The sequence below is a fragment of the Takifugu rubripes genome, chromosome 15 (assembly GCF_901000725.2).
Source record: "Takifugu rubripes chromosome 15, fTakRub1.2, whole genome shotgun sequence".
NCBI classification, from domain to species: Eukaryota; Metazoa; Chordata; class Actinopteri; order Tetraodontiformes; family Tetraodontidae; genus Takifugu; species Takifugu rubripes.
Genome location: NC_042299.1, coordinates 10,114,116 through 10,138,334, shown reverse-complemented (window position 1 = coordinate 10,138,334; position 24,219 = coordinate 10,114,116). Strand labels below are relative to the sequence as shown.

The 24,219-nt window shown below is 49.1% G+C and overlaps 1 protein-coding gene across 2 annotated transcripts in view; it reads right to left on the bottom strand.

Annotated features, from left to right (window-relative positions):
* The window catches only part of jade2 (jade family PHD finger 2), a 72,479-nt gene that overhangs the window by 15,350 nt on the left and 32,910 nt on the right, over positions 1-24,219 (bottom strand). For both annotated transcript variants that reach the window (XM_011611350.2, XM_029849004.1), the window contains exons 5-10: positions 18,775-18,917; positions 17,549-17,760; positions 16,444-16,611; positions 14,726-14,842; positions 13,167-13,613; positions 12,896-13,060 (exon numbers count right to left, since the gene is read on the bottom strand). In XM_011611350.2, the coding sequence (XP_011609652.2) occupies positions 12,896-13,060; positions 13,167-13,613; positions 14,726-14,842; positions 16,444-16,611; positions 17,549-17,760; positions 18,775-18,917 (1,252 nt within the window). The remainder of the gene's footprint in view (positions 1-12,895; positions 13,061-13,166; positions 13,614-14,725; positions 14,843-16,443; positions 16,612-17,548; positions 17,761-18,774; positions 18,918-24,219) is intronic.

Below are 24,219 nucleotides of genomic sequence, written 5' to 3'. Positions count from 1 at the left end.
AAGGCAGGACAAAAACACAAATCAACTCAGGGACTTATGAACAGTGGCACGAAAAAAACCCCCCAGCTAAAACACAGACGTGGAGGTGTTCCATATTGTTTAATTGCTATCCCGGGGCAAAAGTGTGACCGAGAGAGGAGCACATTCTTGGAGAGAGCAGAGCTGAGAAAAGCTCCAGCGGGGAGACAATAGACGGAGACGGGTGAGGAGAGACAGACGAGTGCTGATGGCTGAGTAAACAAGATTCAGAGATACAGAGCTGCTAGTCGCAGTTCGCTAACGCTAACAGAACAATTTCATCTATAGATAAGAGACACCGGCTGAGGTGGAACTTTTCATTTCTGCTGCCGTGGAGCTTTTGAAGGTCCGTTGGTGGTTAGAACTGAAGCTGAAAGGGGACGGGGGAGCCGTGGTGAGAGGAAGCCAGCGGTAATATTAGCATTAGCACAGCTGCAACATCGTCGACCTTCATCCCGTACAGCGAATCATTTGCTCGCACATTTGATGGACTCTTCACTCTGGAGGGCTTCAGATCTTTGCACTCACCTCCACACGCGGCGGAGTGAAGTGGGCGGAACCGTTGGGCTGAAAGTTTCGGAAAGTTGCAAATGCCCTTTTCTGCCCACGGTGTTTTCAGAGCAGTTTTAATCCCAGTTCTGATCAGACTGGAGAGCACAACGCTCTGACTCCACTAACTTTGTGGCGTTTTCGTGACGGAGATCCTCTTCGGGTCAGAGGTCACGACCTTTCGCGTTCTCCCAAACACGTCTGCGTCAGCTAATTGTGCTATAACCTGCGCGTGCAGCTCATAGAGCGTCACGACGGTCCGAACCGTCCGACGCGCCGTCTCCGAGCTGATACATTCCATCCCTGCTGGAGCACCGTGGCTAAAAATAGCCGCTGGACCGGGACGCAGCCTGGCTCTGATTAGGACAGGGTGTGCGTCCAGGAAACAACCTATGCGTGTTGATCGAGAGACCAAATGTCTTGAAAATGAATAGACATGCCATATTGTTCTAATTAAATAGGGGCCCGCTCTTTTGCCAGGCCTCAGTTGCCTGTTTGTCAATTAAATTGGATTTATGTTCCACTTTATTCCTTCAGAAAAAACAGAAAAAAACAGAAAAAGATCAGACGTCTAAATGATTTGTGAGGAGCAGAAACGATCACACGGGGACGTTCACTCTTAAATATTTATGATGGCGCTTTGCCATTTTAAATGCCAACATTTCCTAAAGCGTGTCCCCTGCAGGGCAACGCTGTTTTCAGGTGAAATAACCTGGACTGGATTTATTTGTTCCCTGACAAAGAGCTTTGACCTTTCAGCAGTGGGACCGTTTCAGGCTCACAACTCTGTCAGACTATATATACATAATCTGCTTGTGCAGGTGTTCAGTCAAACCCCACATTTATGTTCCGGTGATCCCTCTTTCACTCTGGGACAGACAGACACTCAACCCCAAAACAGCTTTACCTAACTGGTTATTCCCAATTTCTAACCATCTTATATTATAAAATTAAGAGTAATTAGTAAGGAAAAAAGAATTTAGGAACAACTATTAAAAAGAAACAATGACTAACCAATTAGGGATTAGGAATAACCATTTAGGAATTAGCCATTAGAAAAATAGCCAATTACAAACAAGGGATAAACAATTAAGAATTAGGGGAAACCAGTGAGGGATTAGGAATAACAGCCGAGGAAAGAGGAGCAGCCAATTAGAATAGGAATAATTAGGTAGAGATAAGTAACTAATTAAGAGTTCAGGAATAATTGTGCCATGTGAATCAATATGAATGGGTGAAGCCATGCTTTTCATATAAAAGTCCTTTAACACAGATTCATTCATTCATACAACCTTATACGAGCCTTAAGTTGTACTTTTCCTAAATAAAAAAGAGCCATAAATCTGTAGGACTCAAGTTTGTCTTGTCTTTTTTTAAAATCAAGCTTCTAGGTACCAACAGGTGTGTCCAGCCGACTCTTACCTCTACGCTCGTGACCCTTCCAGCGCTCAGAATATCGACCACGACGCTGTTCTGCTCCTTAATGAGAACTATTGACGGATCTCTGCCTGTGAAGCCCACTGCTGTGGCGGAGCAGCCAGCTGAAGATCAGCATTATTGATCTTTAATTGGCCCAATATCCCTGAAAACTCAACCTGGACAGCTCGGGTTAATAACTACCAGGACATTTCCAGCTGGAATAATTAAAGGGAAGTGGGCACTACGGTCCCAACGCTGACTCGAGGAGTTTGGCTGTGATAACGTGATTAAACAGCAGATTTGTCACGTGGTCTGGGGAAACGCGACGGTCGATCGTGAGTATTTTCTGCTGAATCATTACAAAGCTGACTGCGGAATAGGAAAAAAAAGAAAAGAATGTGAGCCGAGTAAAAGCACACAGGAGCCGTGACACAGGCGGCGGCATCCCCACGTTATGCATAATTTATTAGAGAAGACTCCCAGGGTCTGTGTAGCGCTTCAGCTAACAGATGTCTCAGCTAAATGCGCCACATCTGCTTTAATTATCCCCAAAACCAACAAGGCAGGAACATTTGCCCCAACGTCACCGGTCCTGCTTCATCTGATAAAAACGGAGAGCTCGGGCCCGATCGAACTGGTCTGCATCTACCTTCACACAGATGGGCGATGAGATACGGAGGGTCTGTTAGCAACGGTGAGTCACGGCGATTCCATAAACGGCTAAATAAGAAAGAGGAAGAACCGGAGCCAAACCAGCCTCCATCTGCATGACAGGGAGTCTTTATTCACACTAATAACCTGGCAGCGTCTATGGAAAATAACCATCTCATTTGTTAAAGATCTCTCCAAAATGCAGGAATTTATGCGCTCAAATATCGCACAACAGCGACAGAAACCCTCAATTCAATCATATTTTTGATCTAAATGTGCAAAAAAGGGAAACTGCTTGCAAATCAGACACATCTGGCACCCCAAACTGCTTTGCCTTGCACTCCAAACGTCTTTAAAACACTTCTTCGGGGAAGAGTTTGGACAGAGGCCCCTAAATAAGAGCTGCCGTGACAGCAGGAAACATCGTGAATATTAAAGCGGCTCGGTGTAAATCTGCTTCAGTCGCTCTGCGGCGGAGCCGAAGACAGTCAGCGACGGGATTTAAGCCACTGAAGCTGTCAGAGTGCAGAGCAATAACATCACTCACCGTGGCGACCGCTGCCCGGCGTGCGTCTCAGCAGACCGCGACCAAAACTGATCCGGCCAGATGTGAAGCAGCCGCAAAACAGCTCTGCTGAGTCACGAGGCCTTTCGCTTTCTGCCTCCGCTGCCGAAAGGATACAATTCCTGATTGGTAACTGATAATCGGGGGTCGGACGAGCGTTTATTTCACTCCAACCTTCCTTTTTCTGTAGAAAAGGGCTATTTTCAGCAAGTAGCTGCAGCTTTTGGAGAGACGAAGAACTGGAGGACTGAGAGGAAACGACTGGAGACGCGTCGCTCTCCTCAACGCGCGGATCATGAAAGCAGCACGAGCTAAAACCTGCTCCAACACCGGTCTCCTCTGAGGGACGAGGAAGAATCAAAAGGTCTGAGGAGGAGAAGATGCACGATGACGCTACTTTTGTACGCTGGAGCGCTAATCACTGCTGTCTGCGTGGCTGTGAGATATTAATCACCTTGTATCGATTAGTCTTCCTGCATCCGATCTATCGCCGCGACACCCTCAGCTCAGCGTCCCACCGTCTCCCGCGCGTGACGGATCTAATCTATATTGATCTTCATATATTCTCAATACTTTCCACGGGACTCAAGTGGGCTAATGAGGGGCCGATCCGTCCTCAATCAGCTGGAGGGACTAAACACCTCGACTGTGCGGTGCCTTCAAGCGCCAACGGATTCATTGGAAATGACAGACTGGAATCAAATTTGTATTCCGACCCGCAAACAAATTCCTTTGCTTGAAGCAGCTTCCAGTTGGCTGATGTGCCGCCAGCGGGCCCTCCACCTGCTGACACAGGAGGAGAGGGCTGTTTGAAGTTCTAACCCGAGATGAAGCCGGTTCCGCTTCTTCCTGAGCCAATCCCCCGCTGAGAGCAGTCAAACGCGGGTCACCTCCCGCTGGGGCCGTGTCGAACAAGGCGACCAGCGATCGGATGGTTTCTGGTGTCTCGTTTCGTCGCCCGACCCGTCATAATGGAAAGTGTGACGCGGGCCGGGGGCTGACATTACGGCGCTGGGCCGCCGGAGCAGCTGCCTTGGCTGGATTTAGCAGAGTTTCCATCCACCGCCTCCTGCTGCGACTCTGCTTTACATGCATGAGCCCGGTGTTCAGCCAACGTTCAGAGCTTCACTCACAGTCAGAACACTGGGGAAACCCCTCGGTCCATCCATCCTCTGCTCGTTTCAGCCCGCGTTTCACAATTTACGGCCTAGTTTTACTGCAAATTCATCAGCGACAGACGCAATGATCAACATTGACGCGCTCAGCGAGCAAAGAGGACGAGGACTGACTGACTGCTGAATAATGTTCAGGCCTGGTTTGTTGTTGTGACCGCACAGTTTCACAGTGAACTCTAAGTGGCTGAATGAAACGTTCAGCTCTTGGGATTAACGGAGCGTTGCTTTATCTCTGGAGGGAGAGGAAAGCGAAACGAGGTGCAAAAACCACCCTCAGTCGGGTCATTTAGCCCGTTTTACACCACAGCTGCAATTTCATCTAATCTAAACTATCACTTTCTCAATAAAACTCGGGACTGAAAGTACTTGAAGCTGCATTTGAGAACACATCGATCGGAAGAGTTGACACAAAAGTGGAAATTACGTGTTGCGGTGCACGTTCTCGCCACTAGGCGGCACCAAATCTTACACCCTGGAACGGTCTAAGTGTTGAAGGCTCACACAAACAGATGGCGACATGAAAGCGTGAACACCGTAACACTGATAACACTAAAATATGGAAGGCTCAATCTCTGCTATAAAGCCTTATTACCCCAAAGCTTTTGCCTCCGTCTTATTGGGAAAAACTGTTTCATGTCAGCAAACAAAACAGGATTTGGGAACGGATTAAACTGCCTCCCAAATCTCACTTGACAATGTAGCCAGACAGCGCGGATCGGCCCGGCCAGCATAAGCTCCGTCGGGATTAAAGAAGAGACTGATCGGAGCCTTTGGAAAAACGGGACTCTGTCTTGTCACACGGATTCCGGAGTGCCGCATGACAGGAATATAGTCATCTTTTGCTGGAAGCCCAGCAGGGGCTCGCCTCGCCATAAACTACACGCTTGCTTTTCTGTCTTTTTTTTGCCGGCGGCAGACGGGATTTGGCAGGAAATCTCAACTGTCTTTGAAACAAGGCTGGAAGATCATTTGGAAATGCCCTTGTTTTCCCTATGGAATGAAATACAATTCCAGGAGTCAGAAGTCTTGTTTCCTCAATGTAAAACCCTTTAGGTTCTTCTTTTTTTGGTCATTGTTGGATGGGTGGGTGGACAAATATTTCATATGTAAGTAAATTTGTCTGCTTCTTCCTGCCCAGCCTGCTGATAGCTGCTGGGGGGGGGGGGGGTTTGCTCCATCATGGTCGGAGAGACCACCTGCAGCGGGAATATCAGCCAGACATCATCTCTAAACCCTGAACATCAGGGCTGGAGACGCTGCTCAGAGTCCTCTTCTGCCCACCAACCAGCATTCCTGAAGCTTTTAAAATCTACTAATGGAACTCCACTTCTGTGCTGCAGCCCGGCCGTGGCGGGATGCCTGACCCGCCTGTAGTTTGTTTGTGGCATATTTTTCTCCCCTGCGCTCGCTCCTCACTTTAGGGTCATTATCGCTCTCTGCTGACTCACTAAAAGCCGCTGACAGCCAAGGGTCCAACTGGGTCGCTCTCACCCATGCTACATCAGAAACGGGTGCAGAATTCTGTTTTTTGGTTTTCTCTGCTCCAAAACTCCCACATTCACTGGCTTCAGTATCCAGATTTAGCTCCAGACTCTGAGGGGAATACAACTCATCGATCTCTCCTGACTCAGTGCCCCGTGACCGCGCCTCCCTGTCACTTCAATGCGCTCATAAAAAACAGAAATACTGCTCGAAGATACTGTGGAGATTTATGTAGCCTTCACGAAAACAAGAGAAAGTATGTCTCGGTATTATTACTGAACCATTTTAAACATTATTGCGCTACACACTGATGCCAAAGATGGTCACATAAAATGGGAGCAAATCTAGGAAAGGCTACAAAATCGAGAAAGAACTGAGAGAGAAGAATTCCAATTTCTGAAGATCGACTGGCCAGTCCCTTAAACTATAACTGACAGCCTGTACAAATGGATGCAGTGAGTATACAGAGCTACTGTTGTGTTTTTTCTCTCAATCTTGTAGACCTCTTTCCAGAAAATTATACACTGCAACTACAATTGCTGTCATTAGTGCGTTATTTTTAAACCTGCGTTTCAATTTACAACCACGGGAGGTCGCTGTTACGCCTTTTGCAGCTGTACAATTTGCTGTTAGCCTTCTCATGGCTGAATAAAGAAAGAAAAACGAAAGAAAACAAAACAGAAGACCCCTGCTGGCATTGGAAGCAGTGAATATAATGAAATTTGGAACATGTAACTCATGATAAACACACTTAAGGGAGGTCACTTAGCAGTGTGATAGGGTTGTGGGTTGGTCCTGAGAGTGCCCACACTGTTGGCTTCCTTTTGATCGGAGCTACTTTGCTGGAAATATGCTAACTGCATCTAACAAATTCACAAAATGAAACCCCACCAGCTTCAATAATGCTCCTAAAACAAAATCCCACTCCCAACCTTGCAGAAGAACCGGAACAACGTCATCTGTCAACGTATTTGAATGAAAAATTGGCCAGATCAAGCCAAAACAAGACAATAAAACACTACACACACCTCTTCCAGGTCTTATTTGAGGGGCTTCCCAATCCTGGAGAATGGTGGAGGGCAGCATTTACCACTGACTCCTGAACCAGCCCGACTGTAAACCGGCCCGACTGTAAAATATTTACCACCCAGGTCAACTGGGGGGCCCTGGTACGGCTCTCATTGTTTATTAATGTGGCCCTATCAGTGTGTAGCAAAGCCTGTGGGAGTGTGTGTGAGTATGTTGAGTCATGGTTGACTCATCAACACACAAACCGTCTCAGGGGCGGCAGTGTTGGAATCAGGGTGTTACCACTGTGGTGCAGGCACACACGCAGCAAGTGTATTTACCCGACCAAGGAGAGTGTGTGTGTGTGTGTGTGTAAAGTGTGTATTCCGATACAGAATGCAGTCAAATGGGATGTGTGCAGAGCTGTCACATGCGTTTACCTCCACGTGTTCCCAGTCAAAGATACTCTGTCCCTTCATTGTGTGTGTGTGTCTGTGTGTGTATGTGTGTGTCTGTCTGTCTGTGTGTGCGCTCCCATTGTCTTATCAGACTGCTGTGTATTTGTGTCCAGTGAATTATTTATCCCAGCAGAAGCACCTACACTCGTCGAGGGTCTTTTAAAAAACCTCCAACACGTCTTTAAATACACAAGTGCGCACAAACACCGCTAGGCAGAATTACCCAGCCCAAGCAGCTATAAATATTTATCTCTCTTCCTCCACCTCATTTTTATTTCATCCAGCAGAGCTCATATCAGAGGCATGGTGGAGGAATCTGCAAAAAATGATAGAGAGAACAAGGTAATAGAGAGAGAGATGAACAGAGCACCGATGAGCACCTCAGATCTGAGGGGCTGAAGTACAAACGAGGGGCAAAACCAAACAGCGTCCTACAGAAAACTGCCGAAAATCTGCCGAAAAATCCCCCCAAAACCAAATTTATGTTGTCAGCGGGTCATATCAACCACACAGCTCTGGCCTCTAGTCTGCAAGTCTGGTTGGGGTAATTGTTTCTGATCTGTCCTCACACCCTGGAGGACAGAACCGTGACCTCGTGGCAGAGTTCTATCAAAGCAAAGAAGAAGCAGCCACACAAAAAAAGTCAGCTCTTTCTGAGCCGTGGAGCCCGAGGGCTGAGCCGCACTGTCAGTACGCAGCATCTTAAACAGGGGCTGGAGGATGGATGAACTCCTCCGAATGCTTCATTAACTCCAGTAATAATCAGAACCACAGAGACAGTAGAAATTGGAATGCTCCAACTACAAATACACTTGAAAATCAATATCTTCTGTACTTTTCAGTCAAAGTGTTCAAATATTTCAGCACTTCTCACGGAGACGTGTAATTATTTCTGCCAAAATGCCAGATGGATGTGATTTTATTAGCTTTTATCAAGCGAAGCTGAGTGAAGAAACTGTTATTAAAGCATCCCTGGGCTGTAATTTCAGAACACACATTTAATGCTGGGTTTAAAAATGCTAAATAAACAGGCAGGAGAAGGAACAAGCTGATGAATCCCTCTCGGCCGGCTGCGGACAAACACCCAGGCTGTTTTTCATCACTACTCCAAGACTCTAATGTTCAAATCCCACTGATCAAAAGTTGTTTTTTTTCTTTTAATGTCTGGAAAGAATCTGTTGAATCCATCAGCGAACGCAAACACGGGCCAAAACAATCCTGCAGCGGAGAGCCTGCAAACCCCGGCGCGGAGCAGGCAGCTTCCCTCAGGTCACTCTGGGACCGGGCCAGCCGCCATTCCCAGTTGCTCCGCCCGTTTAGGAACGATGCTCGGCGGGCTGGCGAAACACTTGAGCGTCTGTCGACGGTTGAGAAAGAACAGCGATCGAAGCCGTTGGAAAGAGATGGACCCTTTTCCCTGGAACGCTGTCAGTCGCCCTGGAGCATTTTGTAAACATTGTGTTGATTGTGTGTGTGTGTGTGTCTGTCTGTGTGTGTGAGAGTGAGGGGGGTGTTGGGCTTGGAGTGGAGATGTGTGTGTGGAGCCAGGTGGATGTTGATCCAACAGGGTGGGTCCGTCTGCTGCATGACTCGACCCGTCTGGCCTGCAGCAACACACACACACACACACACACACACACACACACACACACACACACACACACACACACTCTAATCTAAAGACACACATTTAATGCATCCATAAGTGTACAAGAAGGTGTGTGTTTGCACGTGGCTCCTTCAGTCTGCATGTGAGGCGTGAATCATTACATGGGGAGGAAGTGTGCACGTACACACGCCGTGTTTCTGGTGTGGCGCTGATGATGGCGCTTCATGATTTAACGTGCACCGAGCACGCTCTGCGGAACCAACATGTAGATGCACCAACATGTAGCCATGGGGCGTGATCACGGAGGGCGAGAGCGCCGTCCCTGGGGGGGAGCAGGTTTTACACAAACGGAGCGACGTCGTCAGCTGAGCCGTCATCAAAAATGAGGTTGTCGACGCTTGTCGCTAATTAGCTCAAGTTCCAGACGTCCAGAACATCAGCATCACCTGAGAAGGTTAATGGCGCCTCTAATTGGGCTTTTTCCTCCTCGATCTCACTTCCTTCTACTTTTTAAAGGGTTAATCTTCTCATCACAAACCACGCCCAGGTCCTGATATGTGCTACGCCGCGGTGGCGGCTCATTAGGCTCAAATGCTGCTCTCATTCTTCCTAAATGGGCTGTTTCATAAGTGTACTGTTCTCTTCTGCTCCGCCGGGTCTCCCGGTTGCAGGGCTGCCGACCCGCTGGGGCGGAACTCGCTGCCAAGCCTTTACTGGGGGAGCGCGAGAGGGTGCAGAGTGCAGGACGCACATTGACACCGAGCCACCTGACCTGCTGCCAACCTTGGCTGGAGTCCTCGTGGTCGGACCGCGGGGGGAAACGACCCACTGTAATTGTTGGTTCTTACAGGGAGAGGAAACGACGGACAAAGACGTTCCTTTACACCTGCCAGTGACATTCCCACCTCCAGGATCTTACTCATTTCCTTCTTTTCTGCACACAGTTCCATCTCCGACCCTACATTCCAGAACTCGACCTCATTCATAATGAGCCCAAAGGCGACAGGTGCATCTCAGGAGAGCGTTAAAATGGAATCCAATCGACAGTGGCGTGCGATTTAGAGCGTTATCAGCACATCATCTCACACACCTGCACTGCAGCTCTGACCCCGTCCAAACACACAAGCACAAACAGGAAGAGCGCCCAGCGTGCGCGAGCCAATCGCCTTGCTGCACTTTGCTTTGACATGTTGTGCGTTGATTGGCTGAATGATGTGCGGCAAGGGAAGGGAGGCGTTCGGGGGACTCAGGAGTACAGAAATGGAGAAAGCGCATCAGTGCATTAGGGACAGCGTGGTGCAATTCGTTCCACTGGCAGAACTTCAAAGAGGAAGCGGAGGGGGCTAATCCACCCCAACATTAGCCCCCAAATTATTTTACACACACACACACACACACACACACACACACACACACACACACACACACACACATACAGTCAGCAGGATGGTTGGATTGGCTGTGGGCTGTGATTGAGTTGGGGTCTAGCAAGGAGGGGATTTTTCAATTTGCTATCAAATCATAGATGATTGGAAGACTCTCTTGTGGACACACACGTGATGATGCGCCAGACACAGCCAACTGTGAGGTAAAACCTTGGGGGGTGGGGTACAGATGCCTTTGGCTCGCAACGCTGCTCAGAGACAAATGGGAGTAATGTGTGTTACAAAATGTGGGTCAGGAGTGAACAATAAGGTGAGAAATCCAATGTGTGTGAGAAAAAGGTAGCAGGTATCCGCAGGTGTGTGTGTGTGTGTGTGTGTGTGTGTGTGTGTGTGTGTGTGTGTGTGTGTACATAAAAGGGAACAGAAGAAGGCAGGCAGTGCTTGTACATCAGCTGCCACTAGCATCATAAGCAGCGCATTGTCAACACCGGTTTGACGACACTCCTCTAGTATATGATCAATTCCCCCCACGGGAGCGCCACCAGGACCGAGCACATTCATCCTCTTCCCTCTGTTGGCGCTGCCGGCGGCGCTCGGGTGGCAACGCAGCTCGGTTTGAAGCCGCGCCGGCGTGTCACTTCCCCAAAACTGCATCTGGCCGTGGTGAAGCTGTCAGAGTCCAGCAGTGAGAAACACAGCCATGTTGTGACAAATGCCCGTCTGCACACATTTGGGATCCAATATCACGAACATGACAGGGAGAAGAATTTTCCCCTTTGACAGGTTTTGTTGTCTTACTGCCGTCTGCCACCAGGGGCAGCGGCAATCTGTGACCCCACCTTTGAGCTCTCGCGTCGTTAACACGCTGTAAGTCGCAGTTTGGAGGTAAAAATGCACCTTAGTAGGTGGTCAGTATCTAAAAAAAACAAATAATAATGGGGGGAATAATGTGGTTCACCGCTACACACCGATGCCTCCGTCTGCCTGGAGAACCCACGAGCGACAAATATGTCCCCAAATCATTTCCTGTGTTTATTACTTCCCCCTAATTTGTCACATAACACGGGTCATTTGGCTGATGCGGAGCGCCCGGTTAGCATTTTTCTCCCACCGTGAGCCAACTTCAACCGGCCGAGCTGAACCAGACCGAAGAGGTAAAAAAAAAAATTTCCTTGGGAAACATTCCCTCGCCCTAATAACACGTTTCTTTAGATGGCGGCGGGGCTGAAAAGATCCAAAACGCTCTGCATGAACCCGATCTGTCGAAAATTCTGCTAACAGTTGATATTCGACTGCGGTCTGCCCTCAGTAATCCCCGTCCAGCGGACTGATTTCAAGGTCAGGGCGAGGACCGAGGCACGAACACCATGCTGGTTTGAGGTTTGAGGGGATCCATGCGACCGATCCCAGAGATCAAGCGCGGAAATCAACGCAGCGGTTAGAAATCAAGCGGCAGGCATGCGCGATGATGCCGAAGGCGGTGGGGAAACACCACCAGCTGACCTTTGGGAGAGGAGGCAAGGAGCTGAAAGCAGTTATTAAAGGTCTGGTATTAGTTCTGGTGTGAAGTCGTTCCTCGGTGGAAACGGGAGCAGTTCAGGCCGACAAATCTTTCCTTCGTGAGCGAAACACTGCTGACCGAAAGTGTCAGGTCAGTTTAATACCTGCGCGTTTAAAGCGCAGCTCAGCTACGATTCTACAGCACACTTCAGTGGTGGGTGGGTGGAACTCACTGCGCGTTTGGAGATGACATTTCAATTGCTGAGCTGGCTGAAGATATTTCCGCTTTGGGCCTCCCTGGTCTCCGGGGACCTTGTTACTTTGGCTCAAAAGATTTCCACCACAGCTTATGTCTTATTTATGCCCTGAACTGGTTTCCCCTTTGGTTTATTCCGCTAATGCTCGACGGTTACGATCAGAGGTTTGACCTTTTTACCTAATTAATTCTTCAGCTTGACATCTTAAAAGAAAAAGAAAAAAACGTAACTGCGTTCATCGGAAGCGTCCAATTCCAGATTCCCCCTGCTGGCTGTGTTTTGCGCTGCATTAAATATAAGTCAGAGCCGACGAACGACACTTCACAAAGTACCGAGTAATAAAATAATGACCCAAAAAACAGCCACCAACACATCACGACAGAGCAGAGGAAGGAGAGCTAACGGTCACCTGAGACTGCGTCAAACCCAACCAGAGCGCCATCTGGTCTCCTCCTGCTGCTATTTATCTACAGCTAATAAAGAGTCACAAAAGACGTAAAAGAGCAGAGTGTGTGTGTGTGTGTGCGTGTGCTATCATTTAGTCACTCAGCTATTTCATCATGGCGTCTTCCTGCAGGCTATTCATTCATTTCCTATTAATATTCATGAACGTAGCGTCAACTTCATGTGAGACTGACAGGGATCTACTGTATTGAACTTTCGAAGCAAATAATAATCCCTTAAATATCTGCAGCCGGGGTCAAGTGCAGCGTGTGCATGCACATATTCCACACACACACACACACACACACACACACACACACACACACACACACACACACACACACACACACACACACACGCATGCTGCCTCCTCACCCTCTCCAGGTCTTGTCTGAGGTGTGTGAAGAGTTTGAGGCGCCTGTACAGGACGTCCTGCTCCTGCTGGGCCAGGTTGTCCACCTCGTCCCTCTTTAAGGTCACCAGAGGTCGATTAAAGTTGGCCTTCCTCTTCAACTTCCAGAACTGATAGAGGAAATCCACCTTGGAAAATATAAAAAGATCACAATTACAATTCCAGGATATTTCCTGTAACTGCTGACGATTGCGTCTCACGTCCTTCGAACTGCTACAGTTTGAGTTTCCTTACCTGGACAACAGGCAGTTCCAGGTTCTCCGCCAGCTCCCGGGGGTCCACCAGCCTGTAAAACTCGTCCTCCAGCTCCTGCAGCTTCTGTTTCCTCAGGCTCACCTTCTCTCTCTCCAGCTGGTCCCGCTCAGCCCGCTCGGCCGCCGACACGGATGCGGGGTACAACACCGCCCTCTGCTCCCCGTCGCCGCTGCCGTGCGGCCGGAGCGCAGGGCAAAGAGCAGCGGCGGCCTGGTCGTGGGTGGACGCGTGGGCCCCGTTTGTGGTGGGGGTGGCGTGGTTGCCGTGGCTCACACTGGGGACGCCGTTGCCGGCGGTGCAGCTGTGCTCCAGGCAGAAGGACTTGAAGCGCACCTCGTCATTCTCCGCCAGGATGGTCCTCATCTCCAGGTTGTTGTCGAAGGCGCAGGTCACATGGAAGGCCACGATACAGGAGGGCATGGAGCACTGGGCAGGGGGAGGAAAACAGACAGGAGTGTGTGTGTGTGTGTGTGTGTGTTACTGCCTGCTGAGTCTCTGCTGCCACGGTAACACTGAAAATGACATCCGTGTGGATATTTGAAACTGTGCAGCTCAAGAGTTCAGCGTTCAGCAGGGTGGCCAAAAACCTGGACCGAAGCTTCGGAGCGTCTGGGAAACATCAGCAGATCCGAACGTTTCCTCTCTTATCGCGTTTTAACCGCGTCACCTGCTAGATAAAACCTGTTCGCGTCTTTTTCCCCCTCCTCACCCTGCAGCACTGGTCACAACACAACTGGACAAAAGAAACGCGGCTCAGGCCTGAGTGAACCTCCGTTTAATTAAGAGATAATTAAAAGCCTAATTAAACTCCTCCAGCTAATGATAATTAAAACGAGCCGCCGGGTACAAATATTTAGTTATGGACACAGCGTGAAGCTCGGTTGTCATTATGGGCCAAACCATAAAAATAATAATAATAAGAGAAAACATCGTGAGACTACCTGGTTATCAGGAAATATGACTAATTATTTGACTAATTATTTGACTAAACAACAGTAGCCATGTTGCTAATGATGGGGCAGTATAGTTTCTGTACACCAGTTGTTACTTTTAGCGATATCGCTGCTAATGTCAAAGACGCTGAGCAGCAGCTAGCAGGTTCGCTTCGCAGGTGAAGCTAACTTCCCACCAACAGCTGGAAATAAGCCCAATTTTCCCCAATTTGTAGGGAAGAAAGACGACGGGAACATTACAGCCATTTTTCCTTCCTGCAGAAAATTTAAGTTTGTTTTCCAACTCCACAGTTCGTGCATTTACACCAGAAGATCAGCTCCAAATGTGTCCTTAAATGCATTTAAATGATATTCACCCCGGCGTTCGTGGACGCTTCAGGAGTTCGGTTCACCTCGGGGGCATTTTTAACGCTGAATGGTGCGCAGCCTAATAGCTGTAAAGTGGGTTAGCGTTGCCGTGTTGGTGGGGGCACATTAAAGAGCTGCTGGCTCCACATGCAGCCGCCATCGTGAGTAGGAGCGGAGCTGATATTTTCCCATGATCCTGTGCTGTAAGCAGCTGGTGCCGGCGTGTCTGAGCGGTACCTGTATGCAGGTTCCCGTGTGCTCTCGGCACAGGCTGCAGGACAGGGCCCAGCGGCTGGCGGGGATGTGCGACACTTTGGTAATGGGCTCCATCTTCTCTGGGCAGCCGATACTCACCTGAAGGGAGACAAACCATAATCTGTTTTCCCAAATAATCCCAAACAAATGGGAGCACGAGCAGACATACAATGAATAAAGAAGCTCGTCTGGTTTATATGAATGTTATCCTTTCACAGCACCACAGATTTTTCCCCTCCCGCTTTTAACATCAGTCCCCAGAAATCTAAATTTGCATCAAATCTTCAGCCTCATTGTCGCCTGAGTGGTTCCTGCTTAAAAGAGCGAGGCGGCGGATGCGGAGCCAGACACCTGTGCCTCTTGGAAAAGCCATTACTGTTAAGCCCAGTGACTCAGCCTCTCTCAACAGTTTATTCAGAACAGCTCTGGTGCCAAAACCAAACCAAACCCAAATGTCATTGCCCTGCGCCAACCAGCCGTGCAGAATGGACTGGAGCGCTCTCATCACCCAAGTGCCATTTCTTCCTTCCTTCCTTCCTTCCTCTGCTGGTTATTCCTTCCAGAAGTGCTTCCTTCTCTTTCTCGCGGCCCCTTTTTTCGCTTTCCTTCGCGCAGGTGACGACCGATTTCCTCAGGTCCCTCTCCCCTCGTCCTTCTATCTGATCCCCCCCCCTGTCTCTTATCCACTCATCTGAAGAACCAACCCGCAGCCTCAGTTCATTCTTTCATTATTGATGCTGTTTGTGCGCCGCGCTCGGCTGGAGTAGGGGTCAATTTTCACTCTGCCGGGGACGCCGATGGAAAGTGCAATTCAGACAATGATGCCACAGCTGTCGCATCGACGCTTCCGTGGAGCCGATGTCCCAGATAATCGATGGCGAGGGATTTCTGCGCGTCTGAATGCTGCAGTTAATCGATCGGCCTGTTCCGAACACACACGCGCCGGTGACGGCCGCGCGATTCCAGCAACTTCCCCTCCTGTTGCTGCTCCGCCAATACCGCAAAGGCCAGAGTGTGTGTGAGGGAGAGGGAGAGAGCGCATGTGTGCCTGCGCACGTGCACACGTGGGTGTGTGTAATTTGCAGCTCATTCCCACTTGTGTTGCTACATCTACTCCACATGCTGCTGGATAGAAAACTGGAGACGTTTCAGATCGCTTGGAATCGGGGCGGAAAGAGGGTGAAATGAAAAGGCATTTTTAAAAGAGGGGCACACCGGGGTGTGTATGTGTGTGTGTGTCTGTGTGTAATAAAAAGCTATTTAAAGAAGGATATGGCTCCCACTCGTGCGCTCTCCAGAGGTTGAAAAGCATTTACGCAGACATGCTAGCACGTTCAATAGAATGGAAGGTTCCTATGCATCGTTATACAGACGTGCAATCATCTTTTCCCCCTCCAATGGCAGCCAAACACAAACAGGGCAATGAAAACAATTAGCTCAATCAAGGGTGACAAGATGGCAATTAGGAGTAAAAGGCTGGAGCTGCCAGAGGCTTCCTCTGCTGCTCAGAAATCTGGGAGGAATGTGCTGTTGGGCGATCCGGCTGGCTCTCTCCACAGCTCCACAGACCCGGAGCGACGCCCAGGAGAGCGGCTGCTGATTAACGCTGCTCAGTCAAGAGGCGTTTTTCAAAAGACGCCAAACCGACGTGAGCGGCTGCTGCGTCGCGCAGCTGAAACCTGTTGTCCTCGGTGTCTTACCTCAGGGATCCATAAGGCACAGCTAACGTGGACCCACTTGGTTCCACTGCGGGTAGGCTTGAGGGCCCCGCCCCTCTTGGGGCAGAGGAGACACTTGGGCTGGACGCCGAGGGCGCAGGTCCGACACAGCCAGTTCCCCCGGGGTACCTTCAAGATGCCGTAACACGCCTGCGAGACCCAGAGAGACAAACATTTTTGGGTCCGTGTCGACATCCACAGAACCTTTGAACATGTGTTAACCACCTTACAACAGAATGTTAGAGCCTGATTCACAGGAAGCAGGTCTGAGATGACACACTTCCATATGCGGGGCTGCTCTGGTGACTCAACTCAACCCACGTCCTGGAATGCATATAAATGCTCCACCCGGTGCCCACAGTAATAAAAATGTGTCTGATTTATAGGTGCACACCCACACTTATCTGGCCTGACCACATTGCTTTTTAATCTACCACCTTTTATCTGAGCTCCCCTCAAACCTGCGCGCAGGCGTCAGGCCGCTATCAGAGCCTGAAAGGTTCGGGGTGATGCTGTCGTCATGACGATGGGGCGTTTAGGTGCAGAAGAAGAGAAAAGACGATGGGTATTTAAGTGGCAGGATGGAGAAAACCGCCTCTTAAACAAAGCGACGGAGATCGGGACTAATGAAGCTGAACTGGGCGGCTGACCTTTCGGATGAAGTCGGTGTCAGGAGATTTAAATAATCGATGCGGTTACACTACCTGCGCGGAAACGCACTTAACTGCACCGACTTGAGCTGGAGAACCGCCGCAGGTTACGGGATTGACATTTTGCTCATTAAAGATGCATCGTTTCCTCATCTTCTCCTCAGCCGCTTACAGTCCAGCCGCTATTAATACGGTCGATATTTTCACGAGGGATCGACCTGCGCTCATCCTCCAACAGCGGGGCGATTTGTAGGCAGGCAAATATTCGCTTCGCGGCCTCTAATTAAATCTAAATGCTGCAGTGTCACGTAGGCAGGCAATGGGATCATCTCTGACCCTCCTCTTTGGTTTGTACACATTGTGGGTCCACTTTTAACCGCCGACACTCATTTTTCCCACAGGCCCACGAAGGCAGCGCAGCCGTGTCCGTTCCTGACCTGATGGACGCAGACGTTGCATTTGTCGCAGAACACCATCTCGTTGCCGTCCTCCCCCTCGGGCGAGCGGCAGACGTCGCACACCACGTCCTCGTCGTACTCGATGCCCAGGCCCTCCTCCGTCTCGATGGCCTGCCGCATCTTCTCCTCGCACGTGCTCTCCAGCTCCACCAGAACGTACTCCATGGTCAGCTCGTCCAGCTCCGGTAGCGCTGATAACGAAATAACACAGGAGCTGGATTTAGTTTAGTGAAAACATCTGGTTCGGTGAGGAAGTCGGCGTGCATTTATGTTGGAAGAAAGCTGGAATTTGATAAGAATTAGTTGCCTGGAACTAAACAGAGTTTAAACTCGATCAAAGTTTAAATAAAGATTAAACCAGCCAAAAGATCCTTCTTGCAAACCGATTTTCATTTGCAGCTCAAAGTTATCTTTTGTTCCATGGTTGGCTAACAGTTAACGGAAAGGATAAAGCACAGCTGGGAAATGCAGGACGGCCTTTAGTGACACGTTCAAACGAGCAGCAAATTTAACCTGCTGCACGTGAGGAACCTGTGATGCACCACCAACCTGCAGCACCTCACTGCTCCATGGATTAAACATCAACAACCCAGAACGTAGCGTAGCTGACTAGCATTCACATTAGCCATTTGTGCTCTTGAAAATCGGTGAAAATCCATTCATAAATCCGAATTTCCTAATTTAGACCTAATTCCTTTGCACTTATTTGCCAAATTGGTGAATACAACATACAGGAAGTGCAAACTGGTTTTGAAAGCAGCTGCAGCAGAAGCAACAGCGGTGGTGGAAGAGCCTGTGTGAGCTGAAATAAGGCTGATGCATCCAGGAAATAAGGTCTTATACCCCGGCAGCCGCTCCTAAACACAATTACCCAGCTTTATCTGAAGGGAGCACATCAGATAGAGAATAAAATGATGAAGATGCGAAAGATGCTCGGGTTCAGCCTTTATCGCCACGGTGAAATGGAGGCTGAAGCGCGGCAGAGGAAATAGAAAATGACCACAAAATTAAAGCAGCAGCGATGACGGATAAACCACTTAATGGTAACGGAGGGGAGGCGAGAGGAATCAGATTAAAGGAAATAAATCCAAGTCAGAGGCAGGACTCTTCGCCGTGGTTTGTGCAGTGGATTTATGGGGTTTATTTCTAAAACTACAAAGCTGGTTTTTCATTTTTAGAGAGGACACCGGAGGACCCGGACTCACCCATCCGCCTGAACTCGTGGTTAACCAGCTCCAGCCAGGCGACGTCCAGATCGTCCAGGTCGTAGCAGCAGAAGTGAGAAGGCCGGGCGCCGCACGCCCTCTGCGGCCTGCTGTCGGCTTGACTCCTCGACTCTGGCAACAATCTGGAGAGAAAACACGCGAGTTTCATCATCTGGTAACACGATCACGAGACCTTTATTGTGCTTTAGCTTTAGCGTCCAGCCAGCTCAAATATTAGAACATTCAAGCTTCGCTTTATTGTCAGTTCTGCAGCTTCTGCAGAGGATTGAAGTCGCCTCCGCTCACGCCAGGGCCACAATAAACAGCAGACGTGAGCAAAGGTAAACGCAAAACGAAGGGAGAGAACGGAGAGGAGGCGCCTTCGAAGGAGCCGCTCGATGTAGAAGAGGTGCGAAACGTTGGAACGCAGCTAAAAAAGGTTGGAACCGGACCTTTGTAGACGAAGAGGCACAGCAAGAACCACACCGACTCATATTAAACCGTTAATTAAAAGGTTTTTCTCATTATTACACTTGGCTGAATGGGTAAAATGCAGATGAAGCCAGAAATCTACAGTAGGTTGGGGACCAACACACACACACGCGCACACACACACACACACACACACACACACACACACACACACACACACACACACACACAGAAAAAAGCAATCAAAACAGTCTGTCTTCTCTTAGGCTGCAATAAAACATCAGGATAGTCAAAAGAGAATGTCGCGCATGTCGTGATTTTTTTTTTTTTTTAAAAGGCAAATGTGCATTCACACACACGCTCCACCAGAGGCAGAGCCATGATGACATGATGACACACATTTGGTGACCTTTCCCGGAAGGCCAAAGCGCCTCGGCGACCAAAACAACACAATCGGGTCGTTTTCTGTACCTGCCACTGGCATAAACAAGCAGTCAACGCCGTCCTCATCGCCAATATCGGCCTAAAAATCTTCACTTTAACAATGTTTAACGGGTTGCCGTGGAAGCAAAAGCATCATTAAACTGATGACACGCCGGATCGGCTGCAGCTTTGAATAATTTTGCATGTTGTAAACGTAAACGTGGGCGACCTTTGCACCTGAATCAACAGGTCTGTGTCCCTCCCCGGGTCAAAATGGCAGGAAGTTGATGCCTGACGCTGGACAGACAGGTGCAGCCGGGCAGGAAGGGGAAAGAATGAAAGACAAAGATGGTGGGGAGCCGCACGCTGTCAGGCAGCAGAGGCTGAGCCGCTTCTGTTATGTAACTGGAAAATGAACTTGGGTGTCACATTACAGCGCGCAGGGCAGCATCACGGAAGGACGGAGCTGGTTTTGTGAAAAGGTTTGTTTATCGTAAACGAAAGGCCGGAAAAACCATTTCCTGATTATTGTGTTCACTTTGCAAAATGTCAACTAAAAGGAGACGGTCCCTAGTCGGCAGGTAAACACCTTAGTTCTTTAGAAGATCCTCTCAAGTAAAACCTGAATAAAACCCTGCGGGAGTCTGAACGTGTCCAACTACCCTTAAAACTACAGAGTACAGAAACGACGCGTAGGAATAAAAAGTCATTCAGGTCCCCCTTAATTGTCAGTCATTTGTGATCGGCACCCTTCTGTCCTGCTGGAGTTAGCATGGTGGCTAGCTTCCCCTCTGCTAGCAGGATCTTATTACCTCCAGGCCTCTGAGTCTTGCCTCGGTGGCGGGTAAAATGGCAACATGAGGATTAAAATAAATGAGTGCCACTGTTTCAAAGCGTCCTATGCTGGGCTGACATTTAAGGTGGCGTTCTGGTTCGGCAAACCAGCAATGGGACGAGAAAAGAGGTTTTTGTTCCTGAACAACGTCAGCTCATCCAGCGGCGTGTGACTCAGAGCACAATGTGTTCTTCCTCTGATAGGGATCACGTATCCTCCACATAGACACACCTTATATAAGTGGGGTAAACAAGCCCACATGCACAATGTGTGTTTGTCCAGGCTTTATCTAAATGACAAAGGCAGAGATAAAGTGCGCCGTCATCTGTCAATACAGGAGACGTTTAGGCCCCTCCGTGAGACCGATTTTATGGCTTTCTGCGCCGCTCGAGATGAACCCAGAGATACAGCAGACCTTTAGCTCCAGTTTGATGTCTTCTGTTTGTTTTGTGTTTATTGGGACTCTGTCGCACCAGAGAGACCTCTTTCTCCACTCGCTCACACTCCAAAAGCTCCCAAAATTGATGGGGCAAAAGGAACGAGAAGATACCAGATGTGGCTGGACGATGAGGTCCGGGGTCCTTTGAGCTGGCCCAGAAATTTGGGACTCCAAACGGACGCAACCGCGAAAGAATAACCGACAGGTGGGCGGAGCTAAACGTTGGACGCCGTGACAAATTCATGAAAAGCTGAAGAACCAAAGCAGCTGCAGATTTATGTCGCCCAAACATCAGCGATGAATTTTCCAGGACTTTGAAAAGTTCTTGGAAATGTTAGCAGAAAAGGAGCCAATCTTAACATGTGCAGGATAACGCCACTGATTTATATTAAAGGGCTGTTGGCCTCCGTCACCCCCGTTATGGGAAGAGTAGCAGGAGGTGAGCAGATGGTCGTTTGTAAATGTAAAATATTTACGGTGTTATTGCGAAGCGAAGGCAGAGTCAGACGATACTTCTAATCCAGACAAGTTAAACTGAAAAGAAAACAGTCGGACAGCTACAAATGCAAAAATAACCGAGCGTGCGGATTGTGGAAATACATCTCCAAGCATGCGCAACCAGAACAGAGCTTTAAAGCCACACACTTCACTTCTCATAAAATGGCAATAAAAAAAAAGATCCTCCCTCTGAGAGGGATGAAGTGGATGTTTGCATAAGACGTTTCCACTGCGGCCTGAGCGACAGCGGCTCGGCTCTGCCCACGCAGGACACATCGAGGTTTTACAGCCCGCGGCCTGCGACAGATCGCTCATAAAGAGCAGGAAGTCCTTCCAAATGAGGCCGGAAACACGCGGCGAGGGAGTGCAGGTGGAAAATCAGACGTGAAACACACCAGGGCTGTGAGACGAGGTGTGACGCCTTCGAGAAATTAACAAAATGGGGGGGGGGGGGTTCTTTTTGGAAGCCGAACCAACAGGTTTGTAGAGCGCAGAATCCCTCTGAATTCGGACATGCCATCGCCCGCGTGCACGTGCCCGCGTGCGCTAATCTCGCTCCCAAAATGCCCCACTGTCACAGCACGGCTGAGAAAAGCAGCAATTCCCTTTTCTTCTTGTAATCCCCCCATTCTTCTCACGCCACATTGTGCCAACAGCCCCTTATCCTTTATCCCCTCCGCAAAAAAAATGCTGCAGGAGAATCAGGCGAGCCTCCAATAGGACGCAGTAATGGGTACCCACCACTGGGTCCAAGGGCATCCGTGTGTGTGTGTGTGTGTGTGTGTGTGTGTGTGTGTGTGTGTGTGTGCGTGTGTGTGTGTGTGTGAGAGTGTGTGTCTGCACATCTTTTAAAAAGAATTCTGGGGAACGTACAGTAGCAAGAGGACCTTCAACTTGATGGCCTCTGCTTATAGCTTTTCCTCTCCACTAACTAACAACATCAACAGGAACACACACGCGCACGTGCGCGCACACGCACACAGCGGCAGACCAGTGGGTAGTTTTCCATTGATCAGTGGGACCAGTGAGTCATACTGATGCCTGCAGGCGTGTGCGTTTAGTGGCTGCTCTTTCTGACACGCGTAGGGGTTAAACATGTTTACGTCTGTGATACCTGCAGGTGTCGTCTGCTCCTGTGCCACAAGGGGGCAGCACTTGGGGTATCGGCAGCTTTTTGGTATTTCTCGGGGATAACAACAGAAGCTGGGACGAGACAGAAAATGTAGCAGTTTAAATCCCCTTATTTGCCGTAATTTTTGTGCCTAAAGGCCTAAAAGGTGCACCGAGGTCAAATGGAGATCCTCGAGGTCATTGCTGACGTGCAGCAAAGAGCAGGATTCTCTTCAAACGTCGACTTCTAACGATTCCATTTAAGCAGAAGCAGATATCGATACGCTGTAGATGCAGCAAAGGAATCATGAAGAAAGGCTTTGTCTTCAGGAGCAGCTCTGTAGTTTGTTGCTGTCTATGTTGAGCTTTACCGTTAAATAATAATGTCAAAGTTTAACAGAATCAGTGACTCCAGGTGTGTGTGTGTGTGTGTGTGTGTGTGTGTGTGTGTGTGTGTGTGTGTGTGTGTGTTATTATTATTATTTTGAAGGTCAGGGATTCAGAGGCTATTTTGCAAACACATTGTCAAGGACATGACAATTGTAACAGCACTTCTCTAAAATGCCCCACTCTCACTCTCTTTCTCTCACACACACACACACACACACACACACACACACACACACACACACACACAATCAATCAATACTTTCTCATTTTCCAAAGCCCAGACACACAAAATCCACCTCCCGAATCCCCAAATCCCAAATAAACACCGACTCATCCACAGAAGGGTGCACATGGCTTTCAGTGTGTCACGCTGTTTGCTTTCCCTCTCCCCCTGCGCTCCCACGTCAAATAGTTCCTCTGTAAACAGTTAAAAAAAGAAGCACTGCAACAAAACCCCCTCCCCAGCCCCATCCTCTCTCTCTCCGTCTCTCTTCCTCCCCCCTCCAACCTCAAAACTCTGCAAATGTGTAATGGGGGGGGCGGGGGGGGGGGGGGGGGGTAGTGTGTTTGTGCCTACAGCAAAAACCAGTCAGATCAGCCGGGGTGATGTTTTCATTCATATTTTCCACCCAGTTAACTCAGAGACAGACAGACAGACGGGGGGTGGGGGGGTTAAGACCATCCAAAAACATCCATCTTATAAACTATATATTGGATGTAGCCTGTGGTAAATGCAGATGTTGTAGCCTGCGCCTGCCCTCCCTCTGCATCAGGAGCTCTCCCTCCCTCCCCAGGGTCTGACTCGTTTGAGTAATCCAGCCAACGTACGTTCTGGCCGGGACGCGTATCCCGGCACATTCATAGAAAGTGCTTCAGAGCCGCTTTATGATCCTTCCAAGCATGTGCGCTCGCGTATACGTGAATAAAAGCGCCTGGAAGCTTCAGAAGGAAATTACATTATCACGTTACGCCTCTGTTGGAACAAGAGCGGCTTCACTTGTAGAGACTAAAATAAAGCCTGACATACTGAAACGCATTAGTACATTCACAGCCATGATGGATGTCAGCTGACTCCCGGAGCAGGGCAGGGACCACCATTTTAGCAGGTCTTCTCTGTAGATAAGAGTTCATTTAACTACACTAAAGACAATTTCCAATCTGAATGCAGCCTGCAGACTTTAATTGGAGGGAGCAGTGGAACATGTCAGTGGATTCACCCTCGACTGTGTAAAGACTGAATTTGCTCCTTCATGCCGTTACATCAGGGCTCAACCGCAGCAGTTTCGACAGCGAGGACGCAGAGAAACGTCGCCCAAAT